This window comes from Cryptomeria japonica, chromosome 6 (assembly GCF_030272615.1).
Source record: "Cryptomeria japonica chromosome 6, Sugi_1.0, whole genome shotgun sequence".
NCBI classification, from domain to species: Eukaryota; Viridiplantae; Streptophyta; class Pinopsida; order Cupressales; family Cupressaceae; genus Cryptomeria; species Cryptomeria japonica.
The window spans coordinates 481,367,849-481,383,112 of NC_081410.1; the positions used below are offsets into that span (position 1 = coordinate 481,367,849).

General features: G+C 33.2%; 1 protein-coding gene across 3 annotated transcripts in view; it reads right to left on the reverse strand.

The window, feature by feature from the left end:
* Positions 1 to 11,264: 11,264 nt before the first annotated feature.
* LOC131052835 (sorting nexin 1) overlaps positions 11,265 to 15,264 on the reverse strand; it is a 62,829-nt gene continuing 58,829 nt past the window's right edge. For all 3 annotated transcript variants that reach the window (XM_057987463.2, XM_057987462.2, XM_057987461.2), the window contains 7 exons: positions 13,817 to 13,891; positions 12,927 to 13,086; positions 12,639 to 12,772; positions 12,431 to 12,499; positions 12,203 to 12,282; positions 12,018 to 12,081; positions 11,265 to 11,921 (listed from right to left, as the gene is read on the reverse strand). In XM_057987463.2, the coding sequence (XP_057843446.2) occupies positions 11,679 to 11,921; positions 12,018 to 12,081; positions 12,203 to 12,282; positions 12,431 to 12,499; positions 12,639 to 12,772; positions 12,927 to 13,086; positions 13,817 to 13,891 (825 nt within the window). In that variant the 3' untranslated portion in view covers positions 11,265 to 11,678. The remainder of the gene's footprint in view (positions 11,922 to 12,017; positions 12,082 to 12,202; positions 12,283 to 12,430; positions 12,500 to 12,638; positions 12,773 to 12,926; positions 13,087 to 13,816; positions 13,892 to 15,264) is intronic.

Below are 15,264 nucleotides of genomic sequence, written 5' to 3' on the forward strand. Positions count from 1 at the left end.
CACCTAACATATGTAAAAATAATGAGGCAAACATGGAATTAATGGAGATACAAGAGCATATACTACTCGGAAACCATAAATCAAAATTTGACATCAAATTAAATGATATTGCATAGTTTGGAGAACAAGTCAACTCCCTTAGTCATAAAAGTGAAAAATTAAGAAATAATAAGAAGTCTCCAAGTGAAAACCTCAATGAGGTACATTGGACAAGGAAAAATTAAAAACAAATTAGAACACATCCTCTAGTGAAAACCTTCATAAAGCATCAAATGATAAGGAAGTTGACTTGCACATCACCAAGAAAAATATACACTCCTAGTGGAATAAATAGAAAAGGTCGATTTGGACACCAAGGAAGAGCCTATCATTACATTCATTGCAACATCTCTCTATTACTAGTATCCACACAGCCCATCAATATGACTCCATATTCAATAGTCTCTAGCTCTTAAACTATCTTACCAATCAAGGTCAAAATCCCCTCACTAAGATATCACTGCATGTCATTTATGAAGAAGAATATTGAGTTGCACACTTACAAGAGCTAGAACTACTAGTTGAGAGGCGCTTCAACACCTTAAATCATCTTCATGAATATCAAAATTGCCTCCATCACAGTCACAATAAGAAGATAAAAAATCATTAATGTTAACCTAAAAAATACCACAAAAACATCAAGCTCTCTCTTACCCCTCTAACCATATAATTTTTTCTACATTTGAATATATTAAGTTTTTTATCTTGAATTTATTTTGTCAATTTTTTTCCAAGAATCTATGCATAATATTTTTAGTGTCATTTTTATCCATTCATCCAAATTTGAAAGAAATTATATTTTTACATTAGGCACTCTATTATGTACATATTTAAAAAATAATAATTTTCAATGAGTTTCTAAAAAAAAGGTGGGAGCAAGCTCAATTTTCTATTTTTTAGGACGTTTCCACTTTGAAAATTAATAATAAAAAAATGATGTATTGATTAACATAATATTAGAAAAATTAGGCACAAATTACATGACGTTACCTAATTTCCCATTGAAGTGATTTTTAAAATGCTTAAAAGAAGTTCAACATTTTAGTGGGAGCACACTAGTGCTATGTTGTATTTTCTAACAAAAATAGGAGCACTTTATGTACTTCCCTATTTGAACCTCTTAATATCCACTATTTAAAAAAATAATAGTTTAGTAAGTAGATTTTGGGCATCATAGCTCTTGTTCTTGTCACATCTTCAAATTTTGATTGTGGCTATCTTCAATTTTTCATCCAAGATTAGATTTTACTAATTTGTTTTAAAAAAAAAGTGGCCACTTTCAACCCCCTTTTAGTCCCTCATTTTCATGCATATACCATAACACATGGCTTCAAGTATAACTTAAAATAAAGGCCAGAGTACATATTAAAATTTTGTATATGGTAGGTTCTAACTAAGAAAATGTATACTATCATCGATGGTTATAATATTAAAAGTTATAACATGTTATAATAGCACATATATCAATGAAACTTAATCTAAGCCAACCTATTTGATATTTTACTTTTTTTACTTTTTAAATGTATATCAATAAGGTCCAAGAATGTAATTTATGATTTTTTTTATTTTTGAACAGTCATTCAAATGGATGAAAGGAACTAGTAGAAATCTTAGACATCATCTAAAATCTAACGGAATCAAATATAAAACACCCTAAGAAAAGTAAAATAAATAGACGATAGTTAAATGTAAACAATGTTAAAAACTAGTCCCAACAATATTAATATACTAATACTAATAAATTGAATCTTAGAATCCAAATACCATGTGAAAACATGTAAGGTTTTAAAAGAGTCAATGACCTGTATAAGAGTGACTTGTAGTGCCTTGACCAAAACCCTAACTAGTGTAAGTGAAAGGATAGTACTATGGTATAAAAAAAGAAAGGGAATTGCTTTGATAGAAGGATGCAAGCCTTGGATGTCAATGTAAATATTGAAAATGATGATCTAAATCCTTGATGGTATAACCAAATGGTAATTCAAGTGTTTGGGGATAACATGTGAGATTAAGCTATAAAGAATGTAATAGATCATGTCTTGGTAGGGAAAATAGTTTTTGAGCAGATCCATATATAGTGCTAAAAGAATGAGTCATGCTAGGTAAATTGTCACATGTCTATTGGTATGAGAGATAATATCTAAAAAATACAAAAAAATGTTAGACTACCCTATAATGATGATATTATAACTTATTATACACATGTGCATGTGTGATATTCAATTTCGTATTGTAGTTGTTCTAAGGTAACTATAATGATGTGTCATGAAAGTGTGTAAGACACCCAAAATATGGGCCAAAGTTGAGCCTATCTTTATATTGTAAAGGCACGTCGCTAGGGTACCATATTATGATTCAACCAAATTAGGTCACCTCTATGTAATCAAAAGATACTTTAGATTATGGAAAAAATGCCAATAGGTCAATAAGGTGGACTTCATGAAATAATTTGTAACATCATTAACATACAATTACAAGACATCATCACACAATTAATGTTCAATATATATATATAGCAAAAAAGTCCTCAATCAATAAGTTCTAGTAACAACATGGTTCTATACAAGAACAGTGAAGTTTTAATGAAGCCAATATATATTTTTATTTCATTTGTTTTCTAACTATTTAAAAATATAGATTGTCTTCATAAGTGATATGTCTAAGATTGAACCTTGTCTGTCCTACATATGCATAATTCCTTGAAGAAGAGTTTTCTTATATGAACTATAACTATTTTGGGTTTCAAGATACTTCAATTTACTACAAATTGTGGCATATAATTATTTGAATGAAAAAGCACATGCTTAGCACTTCTCCATCTTGTCTTACCCTCACTTCAATGTCATCTTAATCTCTAATTTAAGAGATATAGTGTGAAAGTCAACATAATCTACTTTACCCTTGTTCTTCATCTAATCTCTCCCTAGTGGTCAAGAACCGATTTTGATCCTACCCTGGATGTGATCATTGGTGCAATTCCACCCATCTTGGAAGAAGCCTAATTTCATATTTCCCTGAGCTAACTCTATTCTAAAATATGAACATTACCAATTAGCTTGAGAATTTAACTTTTGAAGGAATTGAACACTTGGGATTTCATATTTAAATACCAATCACATGGAATTATCTCATTGTCCTAGAATATCATTTGAATCTAACAGCATTAAAAGAATTCAAAGATTATCTCCAAATCAAGAACATCATTATACTTAGCATCATCCATAGAGCATCCATTTATCTTCACATAACTCGACGTGAACAATAATTATATAGGGGTTTGACTAAGCCTAGGGAAGTACTTAGCAACATGCACAAATAGGATCATAATTTTCATATTAGGTCACATTTTGTGATGAGGTCACTTTTTTTGAAACTTAGAATTAGGATATGTATTCTATCAAGAAAAATTATAGGACTTAATGACACACCTATTAGAGAATATTTGAATTGCATAGGTAGTGTTCAATTACAAAAGTTTGACACAATACAAAACACATCACAACACTTCAACTCTATTTGGTATTGAGAAAAGGGTGTTGTACACCTTGCAAAAAGAAATGAATTATTTTAATTGAGTAAAATATATTTGTTTGTGGTGTATCTTAAGAGACATGATTATCTAAATTAAATATTTATTTGGGTTCACTTGTAAAGTCATATGTGACGTTAGATTTTTTGTGTGAGTTGCATAGGAAAAATATTTAATATTGGAAAAGCTTTGTTCCAAAAAGTAAAATCTAGGATCGACTTTTTGCATTCATGGTTTTATCTTTATGACTTGGTTATATTATGTGAGCTTGATTCTACAAAAGCAAGCACATGTTTGGTGGTTAGTTGGTTGACTAGTTGGTTGTTTGACTTGGTTGTCATTTGTAATGAGCTCTCTTGTTGAGTGCATATGTGAAGCATGAAATGGGATATCTATGCTTGGACACATGGAGGATGCATTAGAGGAGCTTGATGATCCAAAAGTATATGGAGATTGAAAGGGCATTGTGATTTTTCATGGTTGAATAGTGCATCGAGTATAGATGCTTTTGGAGGCTAGGTTTTCCCAAGGTATATCTTGTGTAATATTGTGGTGTGTCTCCAATATTTGTATTAGGGTTATTTTGTAAGCTTGCATGCATTCTTTTCTCTCATAGAGTTATGTAGGAAATGGTTTGAACAACTTGCCAATTTCCTAACATTTGGAGGAGCTAAGCTATCTTTAACCATACACTTTTTAATTACTTTTACATTTTCTTGTCTTATATTCGATTCAACTCATTTATGCTAGTCTAGATATAACTCATTTGATTAATTATTTATCTTATATTAGTATACATTCAAAATGGGTTAGTTTATTTACTCTTCATTAAGTGGACTCGACCTCTTAAAAATTCCATCACCTTTCAAGTTTTACCTTTTGGTTTTTGTTTTGATTTTATGCTTTTAAATTTTCTAATTTTTAGATCAAATCTAAATCTTAGATTGGTTTTCTTTTTTTTATATTTGCTTCATATTTTTCTCATAGGTTAAGTTCTTAAACTATTTTCTACTTTGTAGTAAGGATAATCCCTAGTTTAAATCTCACAATTTTAAGATACAAAATTGAGGAAACTTTTTTCAGGATTGGAATAATACCAATGAGCTTAATGGGTGGGATTATTTGATTGTTAGTCACATATGTCAAACATGGACAACAAAGATATTGCTCTCACTACACAAATGTTTATATCAAAACTTGCTAATTTGATTAATAATGTCAATCCTTTGGATTAGCAGTTGTTATTGTATTCTTTAATGAGTAAACCATATGAGATGAAGACACTAATGGGTATAGTTCAAGGGATGTGTTTCTTCTATTGTGCATCCTCTCACATTTGTACCGACATTGATCATACTACGTTCACGCTCCTCTCCCAATTCCTTTCAGGTTTTACCTTTTGGTTTTTCTTTTCATTTTATGCTTTTAAATTTTCTAATTTTTAGATCAAATCTAAATCTTAGATTGGTTTTCTTTTTTCTATATTTGCTTCATATTTTTCTCATAGGTTAAGTTCTTAACCTATTTTCTACTTTGTAGTAAGGAAAATCCCTAGTTTAAATCTCCCAATTTCGAGATACAAAATTGAGGAAACTTTTTTTAGGATTTGAATAATACCAATGAACTTAATGGGTGGGATTATTTAATTGTTAGTCACATATATCAGACATGGACAACAAAGATATTGCTCTCACTACACAAATGCTTATATCAAAACTTGCTAATTTGATTAATAATGTCAATCCTTTGGATTAGTAGTTGTCATTTATATTCTTTAATGAATAAACCATATGAGATGAAGCCACTAATGGGTATAGTTCAAGGGATGTGTTTCTTCTATTGTGCATCCTCTCAAATTTGTATCCACATTGATCATACTACATGGTCACTCTCCTCCCCTAATTTGATATCCATTTCCTAAGTTCCACTCTCCAAAATCATCATATTGTTCATGATTCTCGTATTCTCTTCTAACATTGCTCCCACACACATTTCCCATGTCTTCTCCACATTTCACCTTCCCGTAACCAATTTATACTAAACCTATTATGTCATGTTGTTGCCTTCATTCCTCCATTAATACTCCCATTGCCTATCCTTATGTCACTAAAATTAACATTAAAATACTGATGAGTTGTAAATCAAATTTAACTCCTTACCTCTTAGAAATAAAGGCATTACACAATGCAATAAATCATAATCTACTTTCCTATGAGATTCATTATTATCCATTTCACGTGTTTTGTAATGCCTCATTTTTAAAAGTAGTATTAAAGGGGCCATGAAATAATTCAACTTATTAAATTCTAATTGAATTCTAATTGTATGGATTATTAAATTCTTGCTAAGCTCTTTCCTATAACCTTTAATAACTATGAGCTTAAATAGATTTATTCTTTACCTCACGATTCTACCTATTCATACACTATATAAGAGAATGCTTTTGTTCATCATTTTATTGTGAATACTAACAAACCTTGTCATTCTCCTTCCCAACCATCTTGCCTTCTACATTCCCATCGAAGAACTCTTGTTGACAAGAGTAGTGATGTAGCCCATAAATAATGCCATCAGGCCACCAAACAATGATGTTTCTATATCATTTATGGCTTTGAATGTTTATTCATTTCAAACCTATAATGCCAAGGAAGTTAATTAACTAGCAGAACAATTATAGGAAAAAGAATATGATCTTAACATATCCCATGCCCTTTAAACTTGAATACCCTAATAATTTTTGGCCGAGTCAGTGTTACTTTACAAATGTTCAAGATCTATAACCTTATTCAAGTAGGATGAACACTTCAAGCATGAAACTAAATATTTACTGATAAAAAACAAACATGCAGTTCATACATGATTGTATAAATCCTTTTAGGGACATTCTCCATTGGATTCTCATAAGATGGGGTTTTTCTCAATATTGATAATGTTGTAGCGACGTCTGAAGGGACTAGTTCTAGCTCCTTCCGGGGGAGCCATTTGTTGATAGTAGAAAACCCTTAAGATAATGTGAAAAACATGGACAAGATAAGCTATACGAGAGTCAAATTCATTTATTAGTGGACATAAAGCCACAGCTCAGTTGCTTTTAATAGAGGAGCTCAGGTCTGAAATTACTCATATTCTAAATACTTGAGTATTCCGATGCAAGCATCCCTGAGAATATTCTTATATACCACTTTGGGTTTAGAATGGTGTGTAAGGGGCTTACAAACATGAGAGATTGAATTTTAGAATGATTGTGGTTGAGCTTGTCGAGCAGATGGTTTGAAATTTCAACACGACTTATGATCTCGGGCGATGCTACTGAAGATTTCATGATTTTTTATAATTATGCTTTGGTTGCCCCCTTTCTACCTGTGCATACTCTTATTGCATGTAATAGTTTCGGATTTTTCTACAACGCGATTGGTGCCCTGCATCAGTCGGCTGGATCTACTTTGATTATTCTACCTCCTTGGGTTGTAATATCCCTTTCTTAGTTTAGGTCTGTTGTTAATCATAATTAAGCTATCTCGACATACTTATGACTTAGCTAAATTGATTAGAGGATAAAACTATCTTAACATGAATTCAATTGATAAAGACATAATCTTCTTTTTTTATATTGAATTGATAATTCGATCTGATTTATAATCTTAGATTTATTTGTTACTTCAAATTACTATTTCTATATCTATATATATTTAGATATTTATTTATTTATTTTCAGATAGTTTTATACTATATGTTTTACTGCAGCATTGTTCTTATAAAATATTATTTGTCTGACCAACCCTCAACATAAATAAATAAATCAGATTATATTTCCTATAAAGTATTAACACTCTCATATCCTGAAACACTAAGCATTAGTCTTTCTAATAGCTGTAATGGCAGACAGATCTGACGGATCTGGTCTGCCACTGTATGTGAAATTAGTATGAACGCCTTACTAATTATAGTCTACATTAGTATTACCATTAAATATTACTATTAAATCCTGCATAAAGAATATTATCAGGTTGTATATATTATGCACATCCCTGTGCATACCGCCAAGGACCAAGATGTTACTGTCTGGAGCTTAATAACAGTTCTCATCTGATCTGGACAATTTGCAGACTATTAATCTCTCCTCCTTGATCGATGATTGATGCTGATTGATACTGATATTTTTTGAGGATATGTTTGGCTAATTTCTGATCGATATTGTATCCCCCCTTGGTTGTTTGCGTTACATGTCTTATATTTTGGGAAAGAGAACCAAAGATCGTGTCTTATGACCATTCATTATTCCTTCACCTTTCCACTATGATTATCGACTACATCTCATCTTTTCAAACGAACGATTGTTGTTCACTTATCATGCCTCTTTAATTTAATCGAACCATCCTCCAATTAGTGTTTGCTAATGATTGATTAATCTTCCTTAACAAATCGATATTCAATGCTTTACTTGGTTGATAATCCTCCGCTTTGACTTAATCGTCAACATATCGTTCCTTGATATACAAATTAGTACTGAACATAATGGGAATGGTCATTACCAACGTTGACTCCATCAGCTGCCACTGAGTTACGATCATCTTTATTATCGTTCTGTAATAGCTACAATTACAATGCTTTCATTTTGCCGATGATATTTGTAATCAGTTGTAATATAGATGCTCGCCTTAATGCCCTTTCTAGAGTTCTATAAATATTTGTTATTAAATTAATAATTAATATTATTATTAATATTTGTCATTACACTAACAATCAAAAGTTTGCATAAATCAGAGACTTGATATATATTATATTTTGTCATCAGCAAATTGGTTCAATAATAATTGAGTTAATATTCATTGGTAGAAATTGAACAATTATCATTTGATAAATATGAAATTAATAAATATAAATTATATATCAAATCTTGTTTATTATTATTAAGATTTTATTTAATTCATTCTATTCATTGATTTGGTTATATATATATATATATATATATATATAAATATAATTGTATTATTATTATTTATCATTAAATTCTATCATGTTTAGATGGGGACATCACAAGGGTGGATCCACATGGAGACATTGAATGGTCTAATACGAGGGCAGCATGACCTTTGTTAAGGCTCTTGTTTTGTACTATTTCTCCCCTTTTTGTCTTCTATAGCAATGGTGTTTCCTTTACAGTACCACCTCTTACATATTTTTGACAGTTAGGGTAGTTAATTAATGATTATCTAGCTCAGATGTCCTACTTAGTTTTGCTGCAGGCATTTTGAATCTGAACTGAATGTAATATGTATTTTTCTCCATTTAATATAAAGGGAGAAGCACCCACTTCCCTCATTTATCAAAAGAAACAATAACGGTATATATATAACTATATTATATTTGCACCACCAGGAACTCTCAACGGGAACGCGCCCCCTATGCTGGTACCCACATTCCCATACCGGGTATGTGGGGACATCTTTCAAACGTACCCTCCCTTAACAAATGAAATTAGTGTGGCAGCTTAGGACCTTTATCAGCCTCTTAGAATGGTACGATAGTCCTTAAACAAGGCTGCACGTAGGTTTGAAAAAAAATGGCAGCTTTTAATTATTACAAAGTGCTGCAATATTTCCGAAGAATTTCTGCAGTCATCATAACAACGGTATTTTCTGTTATCACAACATATGAATGATAAAAATTTATTCATAAGACTCACGAAAAAACCCTTTTAGGAAACAAAATGAAAATAAGGAAATCTCATTTACAATATGTAAGTTCAGCATTTGAATTTTGATAATTTGTTTGTCGATTCTAATGTGAAATCTCAATTCAAATCTAATGCTATGTTTTAAGTTTCTACAATGCCTGTAATGAATGCTATCAATCTTATGATATTTGAAATTCCTCTATATTTTTAAAAATTTCCCTATTTTTTAACAGCCATGCCCTAAAAAATGGACCAAAAAAACCCCGTACCGGAAACACATACTGCCATCCCCTGCTGTCCCCGTCCCCAAAACTCCATGGAGTATAGACCAGCAACCATCCCCAAATATTGGGTCCATAGTTCCTCCATCCCCAAAACCTGTCTCTGTATCCCCCCACTCCAAAACTCCATGGAACATAGGTCAAAAACAAGGATGAATAAACCAAAACCCAAAACCATCAAATTTGTAGAAAAGATTGAACATATCCATCTCAAGTTCAAGGTTATCCAACAATATCACATTTGCACCACCAGAACCATCCCCAAATTTTGGTCCATAGTTCCTCCATCCCAAAAACCTATCCCTGTATCCCCCCACTCCAAAACTCCATGGAATGCAGATCAAATACAAGGACGAATAGACCAAAACCCAAAACCATCAAATTTGTGGAAAAGATTGAACATATCCATCTCCAGTTCAAGGTTATCCAGCAAGTTTGAAAAAATAGCTATAAGCTTGATCTTCCTAGCTATATGACCCATATATTCTGTTCAGTGCAAATTGCTTGATTGAAAGTATATGAGCCCTCTGTGCTGTATGATGAGTCTCACAAAAGAAGTTAGTTTTAACACTTGAAATTTGTGAACTGGTTATTGGACTTGCAAACAGTGATGCAGGAAGATCAAGTTATAATAAGGAAATCCAAGACTCTCTGAGAGATAATTGGGCTTGTTGACATCCAAATGGGAAGGTCTAGTCCATTTATAAATTTTGTATTCAAGAGCAATCGGATCAAAAAGGTAATATTAGCATAACAATTAAGCTTCTATATTCTACAAAAGCTCATGCACGCTACAGGTCTCTTCCTATCTGCATTTTTAGCTCTTACAAGCAAATTCCCCCTTACTAGAGAACAGAAGATAAAAAAATTGTTGTTATGCCAATACTGCTGAAACCCTTGTGAGTGTATTTCATTTTGAGTGGAATTTTTTTTTCGTTTCTTTTCTAGTTATCCTGAGTTTGAATACTATCTATCTTCTCAATTTTCTGTTAGCCAAGTGACTAGGAAGCACAGAAAGCTCAAGTGCAACCTCAGTATTTGCAGGTGTGGAATATTTCTTTTATTTTCTTTTCTAGTTATCCTGAGTTTGAATATTATCTATCTTCTCAATTTTCTGTTAGCCTAGTGACTAGGAAGCACAGAAAGCTCAAGCGCAACCTGAGTACTTGCAGGTGCGTAGATGGAACCAATGGTAGTTTTTTTAGAAGCTGTTTTCTTGATTCGACTACTGAATCCAGACCAAACTACTATCCATTTTTTGAACAGCATGAATCTGTTCTGCTGATTGTTACTAAAGATGTGATTATGTAATACAAGGATTGGGCAGATATGAAATGACTTTTTGTCAGATGATGCAGAATGAATTAGTACTTCGATGATTAGAGGTATAAATACATGACATGCAAACTTTGGAAAAAAGGATATGAATTACATGACATGCAAACTTTGAAAAAAAGGACGAATTACATACCATGCAAACCCAGGAAAAGGAAAAATGATGCAAGTATAATAAAGGCTAAGAGCATTGGAATCACACTCCAAAATAAAGGTTTTATGTTATTTCACTAACCCACATTACTCAAACTGGCTTCACACTTGAGCACCTTAGTCTTTAGTTTTTATTTTACCTCTAGGCAATACAGCATTTGTTTTCCAAAAGTTATTTCTAATTGACAGATGACAGCCGACAACATTACCAAGAGAACTGAATCCACCATTAACTTTCAGCAAAAACCTATATGAAACTTTTGCAGGCACTGTGAACTTCCATTTGTAAATTTTCAGAGAAAAGTGAGTTCCACAAAACTGAGATAGTAGTTCCAGGCCTTGACTATGATACATGTTCATAAAACAGAAACCAATATAGCATAAATGGTAGTGGATACGACCCCTCCACTAATTTCAACAGAAAAAAAATGGGTTTGGAGAATCATTCTCCTGTAAAATATCGCTCCAAAGCAAAAGCTTTAAGAGATATATACTGACCATAATGACAAATTTTGATATGAACATCTATCATGCTAACCAGGTTGGCCTCAAATATTCAAGAATTGCAGTAACTCAAATCAGACTAACACTTTATTTACAGACTGGTTATGCACTACAAGTACAAAATCATTTTCCAACTGAATTCATCATCTTTTGGTTGGGATTAATCTGAAGAATCTATGGTTGCTTTAGCTTCGGAATCTTGGGAGCAGTCATCTAATTTGGGAAGAAGGCTCCGCCAAGCCTCAGCGATATCATTTGCAAGTTGTGCCTGACCTTTTGCAAATTCATGAAAAACGAAACCTAAATCAAGAGTTTTCTCTTCCTGAAATCTTTTGATCTCCTGATTCATTAATTTTATGATTGACTCTAACCGTTTAGTTGCTTCTTCACTCTGAATTTTAAGCTGCAACACAGGGAGGTGTAAGAACAACTTACTAAAGAGAATACAAGAGATAAATCTGTATCAATGCTGTAAAACCCACAAAAATGGATTCCTTACATCTCTGTATTCTGCTTCTGCCTCTGGGACTTTGCTCTCCTGTCTCGTAGCTTTCAATCTCTCTCTAAAAAATGAAAAAAACAATAAATCATTGGCACATCAAATTCAGAAAATAAAAGTTATAGCTAATACAATATCAAGAAATGTCTAATAATAAATACAAAGGCAAAGTATCCAACACATACACATTGATCTCTTTCAATTTGGCTGTCTCTGTCAATTCACATTGTTGTCTGAACGCTTGAGCTCTATCGACTATAGTTGCCTGCTTTGAGAAACAATGTGAAGGGCATGTTTTGGGGAAAAATATATTTATGGCAATGGTCCTATGGCTTAAATCAAAATTAAAATAGTCACAGAAGGATAATTTCAAATCATATTTCTCAGAAGCCAATCCAAAATCTAAGTCGTACCTTTATAGACTGCACCGTACGTACATAGTCCTTAAGTGGTTCTTCAAAGTTCAGTAGAAGATCCTGTGCCTGGTTCAGGTTCATTCAAAATGAAAAACCTTATCACATTCTTCCATAATGAAAGGCATTTGTTCTGCTTCACTTTGTTTCCGTCTTAAGTTCGAACAGTTTCGACAGATACTGGCAATATGATAGGTAGATTAAATACCTCTTTCTGCAGTTTGAATGACAGCATCTCTGACTGAGATCCGAGTGCTGAAAATGCTTTTCCAAGTGAACCTCCTTCACAGTCACCAAGTAGCTTGATTGCTTTCCCAAAATCAACCAAGGACTGACCCAGCTCTGAAAGTTTTAATCAATTTGAGCATAAACAGCACACACAGAAGTCAATGTCAAATATAAAGCTAAAATGAGTAGCAAAACATATAAGGCACATTCCATAATTATGGGTATGTGAGCAACCAGACAATATGATCATTGCCAATGACACATTTACCTCTATGCCTTTTCACCAAACGAAATGCTTGTTTTTGGGCCTCGGACAAGTGATCTTCCAATTCAAAAACGTAATGTTTAAGCTTTTCATATTCAGGGTCACTCTCTTCAACTGGCTTTTCCTTGCCAAGTACAGCATCACTAACCCTTGTTTGTACATCCTGTATTCAGATCAAACTATAAGTCAGATTCCTTCCCAAAATTATGAATCATAAAAATCATATATGGTCTTTCAAAAATTAGAATGCCCATAAATGAACATCTAGATTCTTAAGGACTCAAAATTCATAATAATTGAAACTGCAGCCATATACAGGATTAAACACACCATAATGTAGACCAAGACTTCACCATCTAATTAAATACATACTATTAAGTAATACTTAAAATGCGTTACAATAGGGGAATACCACCCACTGTCCCCTGAAAACAATCAACATGATGTGAAGTATGCATTCGCTACTAATCCTTTAGTTATTTTATTTAAAAATAAAAATAAAAACACCTAATAATGCTAACTGTCCTTGAAAGAATCTAAGTTTAATAAGGAAAAAATAAAATTGTCTAGCTGACCATAAGAAACAACGTTATCAGAGATGATAACACATATCAAGAATATATATTAGTACAAGAACAATGCATCCACACAGAGCCAAGGACCTAAAAATTATGTGGAAAAATAAAACATTAACTTATTCTTTTACAACACCATGGAGCAATGAGGTAAAATCTGTCTTAACTCACATTCAACAAAATGAATGTCAGCACACTAAAAGACATTTTAGAAAGCTCTTCATACCATGTCACAAGTCAGGTACTTCCTATATGCACATATTATAGAACTTGATTTTCCCTATCTAGTCCGCTAAGGTAATCACAACCTTGTTTTACCTTAAATATTTGAATAAAGTCACTGGGCTTCTTTCCAAAGATGGTACTCTCTACAGATCTAGTTCGGTCCATTGCCTGCACAAAGAAGCAAAGAATGTGTCAATTGACAAGATTGACTTGATTTCCAAAATACCTCAATTTTTATCAAGAAGCCAAATTAAAGAATTCAACCAGTGAACAGGAACATGTTAGATCAGAAAACAAGCATCCCAGAGCTATCCTGGTAACCAAGATTATGTTCTATTTTTTTCCCAATTCCAGTAGCAAAAGCAAATGTGAAAACTAAGATCTCATTGTCAACCAATGGAAATTATAAATAGATTCCAATATCCCTTGGGCTCTCTCAGAATTTTGAAACATTTATATCTATATTAGTCCCCCCCGTCAGGGATCTAGATTCTAAACTGAATATATTATGAGAAGGGGCAATTTGATTTTCAACGGACAAACTATTTTTTTTTGCTCGGTAATAATATTATTTTATTCATTATCAAAAAATCATACATCGCAGTTTGAAATAAACTTCCAGAAACATCCACAGCTATCCACCAAAAAACACACGAAAACTGAACCAAAAAACAGCCCAACTACCACTACCCATGATTACACCCTATCTGCCGATATCGAGATTTTACAAAAAATTCGCTCACAAACATTTAACAGTTTAAACCAGTACAAACTACCCCCCTCAGCTTGTTCTATTCAACAAATTTCAGAGCATGGATAAACCCCACAGGTGAACAACAAAAAACTAAAGATACTGTAATTGTATCAAAGGAAAGATTTATCTATTTCCACGAGATGTGCCCAGGTCGACACCTTCCTCATGCACCTCCGCAGCTTTCCTCTTTCTCGGTCAAAGCACCCTACACTCCACACCTTCCGCTTCTGCCTTAGCCAATTTAATCATCGCCTCTAGTTCCATGATCTGCACAAAAACTTTTAACACCTCCCAGCCGTGCTTGGCTTCGGCTCTACAGTGAATTTTGCACAGACCTCTCGGCCACCGAACAAAAGGGATTAAATCCCCACCACAGCCCTGCTCACCACCTTCCACACCTTCTTGCAAATCGAAACCTTCTCCCGGAACTGCTCATTCAAGGAAGGAAACCAGACCCTCCAAAATATCTTTGTGGACAATTATCTCCATGACCCGCTTCAACATGCCTGTCGGCTCCCCCACATCTAGACCCCACGCCATGATCAGAGAGTAGACATTCATATTTATCTTGTACCTATGCCTCACCAAATTAAAAGCCTTGCCCAAAAATAAAAGCACACACTTCACCAACCACTCATCATTGAAGAGGAACATTCCCCTCAATCTCTTTTCAAAAACCTCCCCAAGGAAAGGGCATAATTGTCTGCTTGTCCTTAGTGTAAAATTTGCCTCCATTGATTCACTGTAGTAACAATGCCACCACCCTGCACCTCAACTCTTAGCTTCA